Source organism: Ursus arctos, unplaced genomic scaffold, assembly GCF_023065955.2.
Source record: "Ursus arctos isolate Adak ecotype North America unplaced genomic scaffold, UrsArc2.0 scaffold_14, whole genome shotgun sequence".
Taxonomy (NCBI): domain Eukaryota; kingdom Metazoa; phylum Chordata; class Mammalia; order Carnivora; family Ursidae; genus Ursus; species Ursus arctos.
Window position 1 is genome coordinate 21,312,979 of NW_026622808.1, and position 17,606 is coordinate 21,330,584.

General features: G+C 55.0%; 2 protein-coding genes across 2 annotated transcripts; both read right to left on the minus strand.

Moving 5' to 3' along the window:
• Positions 1-236: 236 nt before the first annotated feature.
• PRKACA (protein kinase cAMP-activated catalytic subunit alpha) lies at positions 237-17,345 on the minus strand. Its single transcript, XM_026488118.4, has 10 exons — positions 17,108-17,345; positions 9,634-9,695; positions 9,045-9,173; positions 6,713-6,811; positions 5,605-5,687; positions 4,675-4,801; positions 4,476-4,571; positions 4,252-4,374; positions 2,171-2,335; positions 237-1,768 (listed from the first exon to the last, which is right to left on the minus strand). The coding sequence occupies exons 1-10, from the start codon at positions 17,151-17,153 to the stop codon at positions 1,643-1,645; spliced, it is 1,056 nt and encodes a 351-aa protein (XP_026343903.1). The 5' UTR covers positions 17,154-17,345; the 3' UTR covers positions 237-1,642.
• SMIM46 (small integral membrane protein 46) lies at positions 9,712-14,474 on the minus strand. Its single transcript, XM_057311565.1, has one exon. It carries the CDS (start codon positions 12,134-12,136, stop codon positions 11,984-11,986), a length of 153 nt encoding a protein of 50 aa, XP_057167548.1. The 5' UTR covers positions 12,137-14,474; the 3' UTR covers positions 9,712-11,983.
• Positions 17,346-17,606: the final 261 nt, after the last annotated feature.

Below are 17,606 nucleotides of genomic sequence, written 5' to 3' on the forward strand. Positions count from 1 at the left end.
GGCTGGACGCCGAGGGGGCGCGCCGCAGATTCGGGGACCCCGAATCCAGGGTCAAAGGGCAGTTTGGCGCCCCCTTCTCCTGCGGGGCGGGGTAGTGGCGGAATTCCGGCCAAACCCGGTTTTACAAGGACTCCAGGCCAGATCCTGATCAGCCTGGACGTTGGGGTCTGAAATTCTCTTTCACAAACCCCTGGGGGTATGTGGGCGGGTGACCGAAGTCGGGAACACCAACGACACTTTTTTTTAAACAAAACTTTATTGGTAATAGTTTTCAAATATGTTTACAACAGCACACTGTTCAAGAGGAAGTCGCGTCCTTCGCAGCACACAGGTTGAATCGCCCCCGTGCCCACCCGGGGCCCCACCCCAGGCCTGAGAGCTCCTCCTGGATGGGGAGAAGTTACGAGAGGGACAAATATGGGGATGAATGGGGTGGCTCCCCACTTTTCTGTTAAGAGAGAGAAAAGCACAAATGGGGGAGAGAAAGGGTGATGGACAGCTGACAGCTAAGCAGAGGAGGAGCGCCCTGGATGGGGGGAGGGGGGCGGAGGCTGCTGGGTGAATAAAACAGGCAGCCCCTCCCCAGCAACCCTGGCCTTGAACCCGGGGCCAAGAGGGGGAGGAGGGCTTTGCCTTCTTTTGCGGGGGTTGCCTTCCCAACTGAGCAGAGAGGAGGCTGGGCATTAAAATCTAGCTGAGAATAAAATTAGAGTTTGGGGAGAGTGCTGGTGGGAGGAAAGACCCTGGGCTTGGGGCTCCCCTTCTGTCTTTTCAGGGGCATCTCCTTTTTGGCAGGGAGGGGGCAGCTGCTTTCTTTGTCTTGGCTAAAGCCCTAGGGTGAAGAAAGGTCTATTGGGGCAGAAGGGGACAGGGGCTTCCTAAAGGGGCTGAGACCCTTCCAGGCTTGCCAGGGGACCCCCAGGGTTGGGGGGAGGTGGGCAGAGGAGCAGAGGAGATTAGCAGCTTGGGGCGGAGGTTTAAACCCCAGCTCCTTCCTTTACAAATTCAGTCTGCTTCCCAGCCTTGTTAAAATGGGTTTGGGAAGGGGGCAGCACAGGAGGGGTAGGGGAAGGAGGGGGGGAGGCACTGGTGGAACTTAAATAAGATTATACATTTTTTTTCTTTTTAATTCTAGCAAGCAGCCCACTGAACAGGTCACTAAAATCTCTCCTTTCCAGGCACCATTGCTCTGAAGAGAAGGCTGGCCTTTCCTTCATTTGCCCTTAGTGGGTGATGCCTATGGTTTGGGGGGGTGGGGATGGAGTTAAGTTTGGGCCCCTCTTTTCACACCCTGTCCCTGAATACACCAGCAAGACATGGTCTGACTGGACACAGAAACTCATTTAAAACAGGCAGAAGTGGGCTGGGTGGGGGGCTTCTGGGGAGCAGGAAGGCAAAAGCGGTAGGGGGGGGGGCAGGAGGGTGAGGGGTTGAGGAGGAGCAGCTGGTGTTTCCATTCCTCTGAATATCTGGCTTCTTGCTCCCCCTACCCTGGAGGGTGGGGTGGGGTGAAATTAGATGCAAGGAACTCTGGGGCCCTCTGGCTGTTCAATCCAACCCTCCCACCCCCCCACAAAAAAAAAAAAAAAAAAAAAAAAGAGAGAGAGAAAGAAAGAAAACCCATGGGGGCACAGGCACACCCCTAAAACTCAGTAAACTCCTTGCCACACTTCTCATTGATGGAGACTCGGATCTCTTCCTCCTCATAGTCGTCAAAATTACTCGTGTCCCCAGGGCCTTTGAACTTTGGTATGAAGGGAGCTTCCACCTGGAGAGGGTCAAGAACCACTCAGACCTCAGTAATCAATATAATCATTGTTACAACAATAAATGTGAATGGCCTAACATTCATAAGGTAATTTACTCTGACCTAGTCCTAAGCTTAACATTAGGATACGGACTCACCTTAACAACCTAAGAATCTCATTATAGCCAGCTCACCAGAGGGATGTCTCATGCCCAAGGTCACAGAGTGGCCAAATGACCCCACAATCCCACTTCAAGACCTCCACTGCTCTAAGGTCCCTCAGCCAGACTATGTAGCCTAATTTTCAGATGCCACTGCCCTTTCCATCTCTCCAGCGGTAGCCCTCCTTGGCTCTTGACCTCCTCTCAAAACCCTCAGTGCACTGTTGGGAGGCGGGGCGGCATGGGGAAAGAGGCAGCCCACCTTCCTCTGGTAGATGGCGATCCAGTCAGTTGTGGCAAACCACTTGTGGTTCTTGATATCATTGACTCCGTTCTTGAGGTTCCCGAAGCGTTTGGTGAGGTCCACCTGCAGCAGGTTCCGCAGCAGATCCTTCAGGTCGGAGCTGAAGTGGGATGGGAACCGCACCTGGAGAGGGGATTAACACAGACAGGGTGGGAGACTTGTCTGGAGTCTGGGGATCCCAGAATGCTGCCTTTGCTGCCTAATAGTTCTATCAGGTGGAGAGTCACCAACTTGAGTGTGCTTTAGAATCCCACTAAAAAAGCCTGGGGTGGGGGGGCGCCTGGGTGGCTCAGTCGGCTAAACACCTGCCTTCAGTTCAGGTCACGATCCCGGGGTCCTGGGATGGAGCCCCACGTCAGGCTCTTTGTCCTCAGTGGAGAGCCTGCTTCTCCCTCTCCTTCTGCCTGCCGCCCCCCCCCCCACATGTGCTCTCTATCTCGATGTGTCAAATAAATAAATGAAATCTTAAAAAAAAAAAAAAAAAAAGCTTGTTGGGCCCACTGGAGTTTCTGATTCATGAGGTCTGAGAACCTGTATGTCTAGCCTGTTCCTTAGCCATACTGATGCTGCTGGACAGGGGGCCACTCAGAACTGCCGCTCTAAGGTAAATGCTCTGATGTTTCCCGTTTTAGAGAAGAGGAAACAGGCTCGGAAGGGTTAAACAGCTTGCCTAAGGTCACACAGAGGAGCAGGACAGGGGGCTTTCATCCTGGGTCTGTTGGACTCCAGAACTTGCATTCTTAGCTACTGCTTCCTAAGGGAGCTCTGCCGGGGTCTGGGGACTTCTGAAATATTCATGGTTATGAGAGAAATGATTGTTTTTGTTTCCCCCTCTCTCTCCATAGCTAAAACTCTTCCACTCTTTAAGGCTCACTTCAACTCTTCCAGAAACTTCCCCACAGCCTTGTTTGCAAGTAGTCACTAGATTTACAGCCACAAGAACTAAGTTCCAGCGCTGCTCTACATCTTACACGCTATATGACCTTGGCCATGGCCCTTAACCTCTCTGGGCCTGTGCCTGCCTCTCTGACTCGGGGCAGATATCCCAGAGCTGCATGAGGGAAAGAATACTGCTGAGGATGCGTGGGAACTGTAAAATGCTACAAAGAAGGGAGTTACGCTCATCTTCTCTTCTTTCTCCTCAGACCCATCTATGGTCTCCCCCCCTCAACTCTGGGCCATTTTCCCTGCAATTTCTTTTCTGCCTGGTGGCAGACACCTCGTCTTTCCCTTTTTAGTGACTCCACGTCACAGATGATTTCTCTCTCAGAGAGGCAAGTGTCTGGTTCCCCAGTTCTCATACGGGTAAGATGAGGCTAAAAGAGGCAAAGGCACTTGCCTGAAGTTTCAAAGTCAATGGGTGGCTGAGCTGGGACCTGGAGCCGGGTTGGAGGCCCCAGGCTGAGCTGGGAACTGCTTCCACTAATTCCCCGGCCAGGAGGAAGGATGGCTGGGTCTTCCCAGCAAGGTAGTGAGCTGAGGGTAGAGGTGGGGGTTCCCACCCTGTCCGGAGCCCTTGGGGCCTATGATGATGCTCTCCAAGCCTGAGCTTCATCACTCCTTCCAGGTGCTGGGGTGCATCGTGCGGCAGTGAGCACGTCTGCACTCTGTGACAGCTCTGCCACCCCAACCTGCACCCCGAGAGTTAGCAAGTCTGCATTTGGGAGAGGAGGCATGGGCCGCAACCCCTAAGTGACCCTGCAGGGTCTGGAGCGGCACCCCCAACTGCACACAGTTGCTTTTGTGCTGTGAAACTTAGGAAAACTCATGCTCAGTGGGATAACTGGAGGCAAGGGAAGGTGTTCGGGTGAGGCCTGGGGTTCTGGAAACCCTGGAAATATCAGCAGTGTGGGTCCAGGATTAGACAGGGAGGTTGTGTGAGGTGCTGGCCTGTTCATGTGACTGGTGTGCCCAGCTTCACTGCTTGGCCTAACTTACTGAACTTCTAGGTTGTTCTGACACTATGCAGGGCTCCACGGTGAGCAGAACTGGTGGGGAAGGGTCTGTCTGGGGGCTTAGCCCCCATAGCCAGGCCTCACCTTCCCAGAGACAATCTTCTCATAGATCTGGATGGGCTGGTCAGCGAAGAAGGGCGGGTAGCCAGCAGCCATCTCGTAGATGAGAACTCCCAGGGCCCACCAGTCCACAGCCTTGTTGTAGCCCTAGAGTTGGGGGGGGGGGTACGGTGTGAGGAGAGGAGGGCGAGGAGGGGGTGCAGGTGGAGTGGGCCTCAGGGCAGTGGGATGGGTGGGGGGGTGCCTACTTTGCTCAGAATGATCTCCGGGGCCAGGTACTCAGGGGTCCCGCATAAGGTCCAGGTGCGGCCTTTTACACGCTTGGCAAAACCGAAGTCTGTCACCTGCGGGCCCAAGAACGGGCTGTTGGCCAGGAAGGAGGGATGGAGGGGGAGGATCCAGCCCACGGCCGCCTGGGCCTGCCCCTTGCCCTCCCTTGGTGGGCACCTGAATGTAGCCCTGCTGGTCAATGAGGAGGTTCTCCGGCTTCAGGTCCCGGTAGATGAGGTCAAGTGAGTGCAGGTACTCGAAGGTCAGGACGATCTGGGCCGCATAGAAGCGGGCATGTGGCTCACTAGTGGGGGCAATTGGGGAGGGGACAGTGAGTGCGGGTGGTTATGCCCGGCATGACTTGCCCACGCCCAAATGGCCTAGCAGCTGGGCCTACAGAGCCGCCCCAAATACATAAGCAGGGCAGACTCCTTCATACGTGGCCCTACATGGGAAAGAGCCCGCATGTCCAACAACAGAGGAATACAGTCAGACTGCGGTAGCTTCATACAGCGGAATCGTACCCAACACCACCGCCAGGACAAACGATGAATATACTCAGCAACGTGGCTAGATGTCAAGATGATTATATGAAGCAAGAGAAGAAAGGAACATAAGAATATAAACGGTACGATTCCATTTATATCCAGTCCAAACCCAAACCAGACACATTTACGGTGTTTGAAACCAGAAAGGACAACTGCTTTCTTTAGGGTGGCCATTTGCCAAGAAAGGGGTTCGAGGGAATTTTCTGGGGTGATGGAAATGTTATCTATGGTCTTCTGGGTGGTGGTTTCACAAGTGTATGCAACTTCAAAACTCCCAGAGCAGAACATTGCTGTGCGTTCTGTCGTATGTAAAGTGCATATCTTTATAACTAAGGAAAATGACAGCATGAATTTAAAACTGCCAACTTAAACAGTGAGACCTAAATCACTGTGTTTCTTCCCTTTTGTGGGGGCTGAGAAATCACAGATTCCTCAGCTCAGGGGCGACAAGAACCCAGACAGCCCTGGAGAGCCCACTTTGCGCCCCCAGGTGGCTTGGTCATGTGACGACACCTGTGGGCATGCCCAGGCCCATTGTGGCAGGGGCTGGCCGGCTCACCTGAACCTTCCGATCCGCCGCAGGTGCGAGAACATCTCCCCGCCGGGCACGTACTCCATGATCATGTATAAATTCGAGTTGTCCTAGGGGAAAGAGCGGCTGATCAGGGCCCCGTTTGAAGGTCCAGTGCCCTTACACGGGGGGTGTCCCAAAAGAAAGTGACAACAACAATCTCGGCTCCCATAGAAAGCCTGGCCAGAGCGCCAGGTGCCGTACTCCCCGAGCCTCCCATCTCACTTCCTTCCCCCCAGGTAGAAGGGGCAGCTGGTTTCCTGCTTGCAGGGGGGAAAAGTGAGGGCCGGCAGGTGCGGTGTAAGGGGCCCAGCCATCATGCCTGGGCTGGGGAGAGGACTCCATGGGGCCTCGTGTTTGAGACTGTCCTGACCAAAGCTCGAGGTCACAGTTTTGTCACCTGTAAAATGGGCCCAGGATGGGCTACAGAATTCATGGGGCCCCAGAATAAAAATGTGAAGCCCTTTGTAAAAAAAATTATTACAGCTTTGAAGATGACAGCAGAACTTTAAACCACGCATGGGGCCCTTGTGACTGTCTGGGTCTCCGGCCTTGAATGCCTCTTCCCAGATCTGTGGTCACGGCTTAGGAAAACACCCAAAATAGCTCATGGAGGGCGCTCACATTGTGCTCGGAACTGTCATGGCTACCCCATCAGGAGGGGGCTGTTGTGATTCCCATTTTATAGACAAGGAAACTGAGACTCAGGGCAGTGAAGTCCTGAACCAGTCACACAGCCTGGAGGAGCACAGAGCTGGGATTTGAATCCAGGCTGCGTGGCGCAGTTTGGGCCTATAGTCGTGCGTCACGTGCTTGCTGTAAAATGGAGAGGTGGTTTGGAGGGATGTCCGGTTGTGTGATCTGCCCCAGGTTCTCAAGCTAGAAGCTGGTGGGCCTAGGAGTTGAACATGGGTCTACCAGAGTCTCAGGCTGACTCCTCCCCTCAGCATCCCTCCTCTGGGGCTCTCCTTTTTCCCCTTAGTGGGCCTGCCTCCTTGGGCAGCCACTGCTTGTCCTCGGCCCCCACCGTAGCTCTGGGAGCCCCGAGGCTGAACCACCTAGCAGTGGCCCTGGCCCCCAGGCGCTGGGACCCCACCTTGAAGGAGAACTCGAGTTTGACGAGGAACGGAAAGTTGACCGCTTGCAGGATGCGCTTTTCGTTCAGGGTATGCTCGATCTGTTTCAGCTTCACCACCTGTGGGGGGGGGTGGGTGCAGAGAGGAGGGTGTGTGAGAGGGTCCTCCTCTTCCCCGATGCCCAGAAGCAGGGGTGCCTGCGTTGGGCTGGTTTCTTTGAGTGCCTGCATCTTGTAGAGCCTTGGGCTGGATGCGGAGGACACGCTGAGAAGGCAGAGGCTGCCTGTCCCTGCACTGCATGCAGTTCAGGGCAAGGACCTGAGTCATCAAGCCTCATGGCCCAGAGGGGTCAGAGCCATGGTGGGGGAAGCTCGGGGTCTGCAGATGCCCAGATAAAGGGCCTGGTAAAGTCAGGCAGACGGGGGAGTCAGAGAAGGCTTCCTGGAGGAAGGGGAAGCTAAGCTGAAACCAAAAAGACAAGCGAGAGTGGTGCCTAAGAGATGGGGTGTTTAGAAATACCTTCCCTGCATCCAGAGCCCCACAGCCACTCAAACCCCAGGCTGATTCCTCCCCAGCTGTCCCCAGCAGGTGCCTCACACGTAGTGACAAGAGCCCTGAGGGGTATGTGCTGTGAGCATGGCATTTTGGAAGACCAGATGCAGAGAAGGGAAGTGACTTGCCCAAGGTCACCGGTAGGGAGTCAGAATCAGGCCCACATGTCACGCGCAGGCAGGCTGGCCCCATGGTCAGCTCTGATCTGCTGTGCTCAGGCTTTTCCTGTTTGCTCACAGCTGTATGCTATGGTCTACACCTGCACTGGCCAGTAAGTCCACACTGGCCATGTATAGTTGCTGAACACTTGAGATGTGGCTAGCTGCCTGGGGAACAGAGTTTAAAATTTTAAGTTTCTAAAATGAAAATTTAAAAACAGACACTCGAGGCAGTTACTGGGTGATTTTAAAGCCTGACTGGAACAACACAGGCTATGTCAATCTGCTTTTCCAGCCTCTCTGTTTTTTCTTGTTTTTCTAGTGAAAATTGAACATCTGAACAGAGATGTAAGTGTAAAATACACACTGGATTCTGAAGACTTAATACAAAAAAAAAAAAAAAAGAATTAATGGTACTCTTATACTGGTTATGTATGTTGAAATTATAATATTGTAGATATACTGGCTTAATTAAAGCACACTGCTGAAATTAATTCTACCTATTTCTTTTTATTTTTTAAAGGGGGGATTCTAGAAAATTTAAAACCATATATGGCTTGTATTACATTTTTTTCTTTGTTTTTTTTTTTTTTTTAGATTTTATTTATTTATTTGACAGAGAGAGAGGCAGTGAGAGAGGGAACACAAGCATAGGGAGTGGGAGAGGGAGAAGCAGGCTTCCCGCTGAGCAGGGAGCCTGATGCGGGGCTCGATCCCAGAACACTGGGATCATGACCTGAGCCAAAGGCAGACGCTTAACGACTGAGCCACCCAGGCGCCCCTTGTATTACATTTCTATGGAACAGTGCTACCTGACAGCAGTGCCTGGCATAAAGTAGGGCCTCAAAAATATTTATTGAAATAAGGTCTGTGTGGGGTGCCTGGGTGGCTCAGTCAGTTGAGCATCTGCCTTCGGCTTGGGTTATGATCCCGGGGTCCTGGGATTGAGCCCCGTGTTGGGCTCCCTGCTCAGTGGGGAGTCTGCTTCTCCCTCTCCCTCTGACCCTCCTCCCCATTTGTGTCCTCTCTGTCTCAGATAAATAAATAAAATCTCAAAAAAAAAAAAAAAAAAAAAAAAGGAAAAGAAAAAGAAATAAGGTCTGTATGGGGCACCTGGGTGGCTCAGTTGGTTAAGTGTCTGCCTTTGGCTCCGGTCATGATTCCAGGGTCCTGGAATCGAGCCCTGCATTGAGCCCAGCATCAAGCTCCCTGCTTAGCGAGGAGTCTGCTTCTCCCTCTCCCTCTGCCCCCCCATCCCCCCATCCCTGTTGTGCTCTCTCTTGCTATCTCTCTCTCTAATAAACAAATTAAAGAAAGAAAGAAAGAAAGAAAGAAAGAAAGAAAGAAAGTAAGTAAGTAAGTTAGGTCTGTGTGAATACAATATTTTCTCCAGGAAGACTTCTGGCTTCCCTGATACAGGCTAGGTGTCTGAACCGTGGCCTGGATTCCCATCAGTGGCTGGTCTGGAGGAGAAGTTTCATGAAGGCAGCACGGGCACTTCTGGCCCTCGGGTCTGGCACATTATGAAGGCTCAGGAAACGGTTGGTGAATGACAGACAGGAAGACCACGCAGGCAGTGGGAACAGTCTGAACGAAGGCCTGGGGGCGGGTGTTGGTGGCCTCCTGGCCAGACCCTGCTTACCTTCTGTTTGTCGAGGATCTTCATGGCAAAGTGGTTCCCGGTCTCCTTGTGCTTCACCAGCATCACCCGCCCAAAGGAGCCCGTGCCGAGGGTCTTGATTCGTTCAAACTGATCCAAATGGGCTGTATTCTGTGGGCAGAGGGGTTGGGAGGGTCAGGGACCCTGTCCAAGTGGGGGCAAGGCCAAGGTCCAGGGCATCCCCTCTGCCACCAGCAGAGGGGGCCCTGGGGAGTGGGTGGAGTGATAGGGGTAGGGACAGGGGGCGGAAAAATAAGATGGCGAAGGACACATTCCTTAAGGAGGGTGGCAGGGGCCAGATCTGGTCCTGGCCTGGCGCCCAGGAACTGCTGGCAGCTGCGTGGGGGGCAGGGGCCATCAGGTGGAAGGGGGTGGTGGGGTGGGGGTGTGTGGCAATGGGTGATTGGGTGTCTCTGCCCAGGAGCCCCCCTTGGCAACTAGGGAGCAAATGGGGTCAGGTCTGGAGCCCTCCACAGGGCCCTAAAAATCTTCACCATGTTACAGGGACAGAGCTGAAGGGTGGGGGGCCATCAGCTCACCCCTCTCAGTGGTCTGCATCCAGGGGGCTTACCTGAGCAGGATTTTCCCATTTTTTAAGAAAATCTTCTTTGGCTTTGGCTAAGAACTCTTTCACTGAAAGGAAAAGAGAGAGCGTTAGTTAGAGACCCCATCTTATCGGGGTGGGCCTAGGCTATTCCAGGGGAGATGCCCACTTGTGCAAAGTGGGGTGCAGCTGTGTCAACCCAGAGACTGACCTTTGCCCAGTAGCTTCAGGTGCCCTGGCTGAGCTGGAGGGCAGCTTCGGGGGGCCCTGATCTGGGCTGGGGCCTGGGCCCCCTTTACTCAGAAAAGTGGGATGCAAGGTGACCGTCCCAAATGGGGTGCAAGGTGACTCGGGGGTTGCTCTTAGGGGTACAGAGAGTGACGCCCCGGCCAGCCCACCCCCACTCGCCCCAGTTCTGACCGACATTCCATGGCCAGGGCCGACGCCAGCCAAGATATTTATAGCCTGGGGATTTGGCTGCTCCTCCAGCCCCTTCTCTGGGGAGGCCGGGCCCTGGGTGGAGGCCTCTGGGGCTCGGGTAGCAGGCGCCCTTGGGGGGCTCAGCTGTTGCCTTGGCCCCCAGCTGGCCCCATTCCTGCCTTTGCCAGTCCAGGGGTCCTTCCTCCAGAGCTGGTTCAAGGGCAGCCTTACCTGATGCCCACACCCCATGGGCCCTTCAGCACCCCAAGGTGAACATCACCATCCAGCTAATGGTGAAGACCTCCTGGTGGGAAGACCTCCTGCTCACTTGGTTCTCCTACCAACTTCCCTTTTATCCATTCTTCCCATTTAACGCCCTAGGAAACTGAGGCTTGAAAACAGGCATTCTTGCCAAAGCCGAGAACGAGACCAACAAAGCAGTTAAGGGCCAGAACTCTGGGACAAGATCAACTTCAGATCCCAAGCGAGCAACCTTAGGCAATGGACCTGACCTCAATTTTCCTCATCTGTAAAATGGGGATAATACTAGTAATAACTAGTAACGACTGGTAGGGTGGTTGTGAGGACTGAATGAATTAATCTTGGCAAAACGGGTTGGACAGTAGCTGGTATGGGGTTAATGCCATATAAATGGCAATTATTGTTTTGCTTTTAAGTATTTCTAAAAATTGAGGTATGAAACACGGGGCAGGATGTGCACTGACCTCTCAAACTTTAAATGTACAGCCTGGTGGATTCTTACAGTACAGACCTGTCCTTGTAATCGCCCCCTGCGGCCAGGCACGTGGCTGTTCAGGGACCCTTCCTGTGTGCCAGTCCTGTGCTGAATGCTTTCTGTGCTTAATTCCTACCCTGATGGGTCAGACCTGCTGTTCCTCTCCTTGTACAGATGGGAAGACTGATGAGGTCTGAGGAGGCCTGCCGGACCTCACTGCCCACAAGATTAACTGCTTCGCTTCCGCCTGGTAGCAGTGCACCAGGGTGGCCTACAGACGGAGCTGTCTTCTACCCCTTGATGTCCTTATGACACCTGCCACCCCGAGGGGTCCCGCATGCTTGCACTTTGGCCTTGTCTGTCATCTGCCTGGACTCCCCAGACACAGTGCTGGAAATCCCGCACAGCCTCATGGGTGGCCACCACTCCCAGCATCCCCAAGACACCCCTCAGTGTTTGGAGGGAAAAGCCTTCCATGGGGCTGCAGGAGTGGCAGACGGAGGAGAGACTGTTGGCCAGGAAAGCCCTAAAGTGAGTGACTGGGCAGATGGGGCAGTCAAGGAATGGCCACGAGTCCTAGGCTGGTACCTGGCTGGGCCATCAACCGCTTGAGACCTCTCTGAGCCTGGGCGCTGCACCAAATCCAGTGCTTTCACTAGCAGAATCTTTTTTGACACACAACACCTTCCTTGAAAACCTCCAAACATACACATTGAATTCTGGATGAAGGTGGCAGGGGAGAGGGTACCCTCTTGGTACTTCAGCTTTGCCCACCCAAGAAGGCAAAGGAAGGGGTGTGGGAAGAATCCAGGAGAATGCCTAGTCCTGCTTCTCTGTTTACTCTCAGCCATCCCTGAGAACTACCATATTCTGCTTTTTCCTGACTCAGTGGGCCTGCCTTTGGCTGTCTGGTGGTACCACTGCGAGGCTCCATGGGTGCCGTGGTCCTACTACAGCTCTTCTCTAGACTCTCAAAGTACTGAAGGGTCCAGACTGTGTCCCCTCTGGTGCCACTGGCTTGCCAGATTTGGACATGGTGGGGACGGGGCGGAGGGACAGGGACAGAAGGAGTAGGCAGCTAAAGAGGGATAATGATGGGGGGGATCCCCAGCCAGGAGCCCCCATACTCACCTCTGCTTCCTACCTCTTTCAGCAGAGGGTGCAGTGGGGGGTGGAAAGGGATAGGGTGATCTGGGACTCATCGACCCCTGCCAGGGAGGCTCAGGGTGCTGGCTGTGGCTTAGGCGCCCGGAAGGTGTGGTGCAGGTAGCCCAGGAAACGGACGGTCAGGTGGGCCCAAAGGAGCAGCTGCAGCCACAGCTGGAAGGTGGTCTCCGAGTCACTACCCTGGCCACCGCCTGACCCCACATCCATCCCAGGCTGCCCTGGGCTCTCCCTGGAATCTTCCTTTGCAGGGAAACGAGGAATACGCAAAGCCTCTGAGCTGGCTTCCTCTGGAGGGCCTCAGGGGACCAGGGAGGAGGAGCTGGTTGCCAGGGAAGCATTTAAAGGTACCTGCTCCCAGCTGGCCAAGGTTTGCGAAGGCCCTCCTTGGCAGAAGGCAGTGGGAAGATTCTCCTGAGGGTGTCCCTTCTGGCTGGCCTGGCTGCCCCAGGGGTGGAGTGCTAAAGCTAACTTCCTGTTCCAGGGACTTCACTGCTCCCAAGATGCCAGGTCCTGCCTTCCTCAGTGGGTGTTGGACGACCCAGAGGATGGCACCGGATGTGCCCAGGGCAGTGCCCACTGAGCAGAGGGGAAGGAGTTAAGGTTCAGACCCAGGCAGCAGCAAGGGGCTCCCTGGGGGCCAAAGAGGCCCCAGAGCCCCGTTAATTAGCTGAAAGAACTGATGGAGAGAAAGGCGCGGTGGGGGGGCAGGCGCAAGAGCCACCCTATCTCCTCCCCTAATTCCTCTTTGAACCTGGAGCCCCCAAATCCTGTTACCCCAAGAGAACAATGGGTACATCTGGATTTGTCTTGCTCCTGTGTGGGGGCAGAGTGGGGACTGACATCGCGGGATGTCCTTGGCCTCTGTCAAACCTTGCCCCGTGCTTGGCTCTGCTTTTAGCCATGAAAGTCCAACCGGAAACGAAAGGCTAAACCTAGGGGTGGGGGAGGGGGAGGCAGCCTTGACCATCTTCCTCCTTCTTCCCACATCCCAAATAAAGTGGAGGGTCAGTGGCAGCTTCTCCACAAGTGCCCAGAACCCATGGCCCCTGCTGACAACAGGAAGTGGCAGAGAAGGGAAACCCAGCCAGCTGCTGGCTTATGAAACCTGCCCCCACTACCATGTCTCCTACGGGGGATGGAGGGATGGTTGCCAGCCTCCACTCTGGTCTGGCTTCGATTTGGGCTAACAGACAGAACCCCAGACCCCCCTCAAAAAGCCAGGGTCACAGGAGGAGGCAGGAGCCCAGGCTCAGACACCCCCCAGATGACAATCTCAGCACACTCAGCCCTCTGAAACCTGTTTGTCTAGGACACAGATGGATGGGACCCCTGTTCTGGACTGGATCACTCCCCAGTCAGATGGACTGAACCATCATCCATTATGACATGGACTCTACCACTGAGCTGAACCAACAATCCCCATTCTGAGCTTAACACAACACTGGGCTGGACCACCCCACTGCCTTGGTCTGAGCTGAACCCCCTGTGCTCGCTTCGGCAGCACATATACTAAGATTGAGCTGGACCCCTGCTCTGGGTGGACCGCCCCCCTTGTCTGAACGGGGCCACCCATAACTCTGCTTTTCCCCAGGCTCCCAAGCTCAGGGTTGTTAGGGAGGGGTTTCCAGGGCCAGTCAAGGGTCTACAGACTCTTCCTCTCCACCTGTTCCCTAAACCCCACTGCAGCCCTTCCCTGGCTTGAGGGGCAGAGAGTGCCTGGGAAGTTGCTATAGCAACAGGGCTCATCCTCACCATCGTTGGGGTTGGAAGCCATCACTCAGTCTTCCTCTCAGGGCACCAGGACTACGGTGGCTGGGAAGGCTCATGAGACCTGCTGTACCAGCTTGGCTGCCCATCCCCAATACTCTATCTATAGGGGGAGGCGGGGACTTGTGGGGTGGTGTTAGGAACAGAAGCCCAACTTAGGGACCAACTGGTGCAGGGGAGGGACAGTTAGGACCCTCAATCTTCTGTAGGCTGACTGGGCTGAGGGAAAACCTGCCTTGACAGGACCCTCTTGGGCACCCATACAACTGCCAATGCACAGAAGGTGCTTGCTGCTCTCAGGCTTCTGTGGGATGTTAGAGGACCTCCATTCTTCCCATTCAGGGACCTTTTGGGGGCACTTCTCACAAAGCCTGGATCTGCTTGTCCCCAGGACCTGGAGGGGTATCTGGGGGCTCCCTCTCACTAGCCCCACCCCTTCTGTGGGCCAGCTCCCAGGGGTGCCTTTGGCCAGTGCCAGCCAAGGCCCGAGCTCCACTTGGCCGCCTGTCCCCGGGCCTCTTGGGAAGCCTTCTCTCAGTTCTCCAGCTTGTTCAGGGACCAGGGCTTGGTCTTTTTTATATGTTCTCTTAGCATCTTCCCTGGGCCCCTGCCAATGGCTTTGGCATCTTTGGGTTAAGATTTCTCCCACCCCACCCCAGGGCTTGTTCTAGATCCCTGCCCTCCTGGGAGGAAACTGACACTGTCTCCTGCTATGGAGACAGGAGCACAGGGGGCTGCAGGATGCCTAACTTGTGCCTACTATGGCTTGGGCATTTTTCCTTACCTAGGTCAGGCTGGAAGCTGGCAGATGAAATTCAGGTGCCCCCTGCAGGCTGGCCTGGCTACTGCCCCCGCCCCCACCCCCGCTGCACCCTGGTTACAAGAGGGCAAATTTTGTTTAATTTCATCCTTTTGGAATCAGAGCTTCAAAGCAAAAAGGGGTTTCCTCTCTCATCCTATTTCCTTTTCTAAGAGCCCCTGTAAGCCTCTGGAAGGACGTAGAGCTTGGGGCATTTCCGGAAGTGTGACATGGGTCCCACTGGCAGGGCATAAAATGATTTTAGGGATGTTGCACTTTTCCAGTTACATTGTATTTTAATGTGTATCAGAGAGAATACGACTAGCACAGCAATCTCCTGATTTCATTTATATTATGGCTTAGGACAGATCAAACTTTACATCTGAACAAAAGTGGGCCAAAACTTTATTATTTTAAATTAAGAAAATATAAGTGAATAGAGTAAAAATCAAGGAGGCAGCTTGAGAATGTCTGGGTCGGCAAATTCTGGGGTCTAGGAAGTTGGCTGGTAAGTAGCTCTGGATGTGAATCCTGCCTCTTTAACATCGTCTGTGTCAAACTCAGAGAGCGTGTTTGGAAAATTCGGAGAAAACTCTGTTACGAAAATCTCTCCAGCACACAGATCTATGGAGACCACTTAGCTTGGCACATCCTAGATGCCCAATAACCAGTAGCTCTGTTTCATCATGATAGTCCACTTCTGGGTGTCTGGCCTGCGCTCTGAGAGAATTAGCGGTTCCTTCCAGAGACTTTCTGATCTTTTTCTCGGGGATCCTTTTCCCCGTGCGGCTTTCTGTCCCACTCTGCATGTGTTTGATATGCCTTGAAAGTTTTCCAGGACAATGTCATCTCCCCAACTTTCAACTGAGCTCCTGCAATATATAGCTACTTGCCTCCACCTTCCACCTCCCAGCCAGCCTCACCTGCTGGGGGCCCCAGCTCCTCCCCCTCTGCCTAGTCCCCTCCAAGCTTATGCCCAGACCTTTTTTGGTCACTACCCACCTGCTCCTCTGTCATCAAGTGCTCAGCTACAGGCACTTGCCTCCCTGTCCCCCGCCCATCGGTGACATGTCAGGCCTTCCCATGGCTGCTTGGTGATTCTGAGTTCTGCCATTTGAATCCGTGTGGAATAAAGTTCCCTGGGTTTCATGCCTGCATCTTTCTGGGAGTGAGTATTCAAAGGACTCAGATGCTAGGGTCTGAGATCAGAAATTGGGAAGGGCATATTTGGACATGGCCTCCCTTTTCAGCTCTGACTATTTCTGGGTAACTGGAAGGGGGTCCTAGCTAAAGTCCAGCTATAGATCCGGAGTGATGACAATTTAAGAGCCAGGAGAACCGAGGAAGGGGCTTGAGGCCATTTCTGAAGGCATTTCCAGATACAGAATCTCTCTGGCCAGAAAAGGCCAACACCAACATAATTTGGGGGCTGAGGGGGAAAGAGGCCTCTCTCTGGCTGAGTCCTGGGAATGATCAGAATCTATTTGTCCCTTGGCAAAGCAAGTCATTAGATGTCAGTTACTACTCTCCCCAACTGTCACACCTCAAGTCCCCTTTCTCACCATCCCAGTTCAAGCTGAATGAGCCCTGCTAAACCCAGACACTTCATACCCTACTTTTCATCCTGGGTCAGGAGAGGGTGAAGAAGCCCTAGGGACTGGGTGAATGATGGAGCCTCAGTTGTGAAACGACCATTTATTTAGGGGCACTCCAAGAAACCTAGAGCTCACAGCATAGCTGGAGATGGGAAGGAGCTCTGTCGCCACCCCCCCCACCAACCAACCCGAAACCAGAAAAGAAGATGCAATGAATCCCAGCAAGACAGGCTCAAACTTGGCTTTGGAAGCACTGAAGCAGTTCTCTAGGTTCATAAACAGTCTGCTACCCCAGCCAGGGACAGACGTTTGCTTGGAGGAGGGAACACAGGCAGAGAGGCAGAGTGACAGAGTGACATGATGAGAGAGGGGCAGAGGGACCCAGAAAGATCCTGTCCCCCATGCCAAGTGACACAGAAGGGAAAAACAATGCTGGAGGTGGCTCTGGGAAATGCTTAAGGGGGGCAGCGTGGGTTTGGAGGGGGGCTGTGATAAGGTGAAAAGGGGAAGGGCAGGAGAAAGATGGCGGGGGCTGAAGGGGGGAGGGGTGTGGTCACTAAGTGGCCAAGGTCCCTGCAGGGTGGAGGAAGACCCCACAGCACTCCCAAACTGGCAGAAGCCTGGGTCGGGGTCTGGCAGTGGGTTCCATCAGTGGGAGAGGTGAGTGAGGAAGTGGGGGATTAGAATCTTGGAAGAGGGGTCAGGAAAGGAGGGGGTGGGGTGGTGACAAGGCCCCATGTGGGGCCCCAGCGGTCATACGTGCCTTGGTTGGCAGTGACAGCTGGGTGGGGGGGGGGCACAGTCTTTGCAGTGGGGGGTGGCCTTTGGCAAGGGGACCCCTACGAGGGTCTTCTGCGGGCCCTGGGCCCCAACCTTGGACAGGCAGGGAGAAGGGGCGCTGGGGGGGATGAGCAGAGAGAAATGGGGGGGCGCGTAGGGGGAGGGGCCCGGCGGTGATGGACAGGGCGGGGGCTGGCAGCGCAGGGCCGGGATCGGGGTCATGGCCCGGGCACTCACCGCTCTCCTGCTCGCTGCCCTTCTTGGCGGCTGCGGCGTTGCCCATCGCGGCGACGGCGGCCGGGGCCGGTCCCGGAGCTGCGGCGCGGCGGGTGCTGGCGGCGGCCGGCGACCCAGGAGCGCGCTGGGCGGCGGCGGCGGCCCCTCGGGTTGGCTGCGCTGGCTGCGGCGCCGCGACCCCCGCCCAGCCCCTGCTTCCCGCGTCTCTCCGCGCCCGCCCGCCCGGGAACCTCAGCCCAAGTCCGCTGCTGCTGTCCGTGACGCCCCCGCAGCCCGCCGCTCATTGGCCTAGGCCGTCCTGAGTGACGGCGCCGCGCCGCCGCCCATTGGTCCTCCGCTACCCTCCCGAGCCGCCATAGGCCCTCGACTCCGTGACGCGCGCCGCGGACGCCCGGCCACTCGCGAGCTCGCGAGGCCTCAACTGGGCGGGCCGGCGCGCCTGACTGGCCAAAGTTCCCGACAGGGCCCATGGCCCGCCTAGCGAGGCCGCCAATTGGCG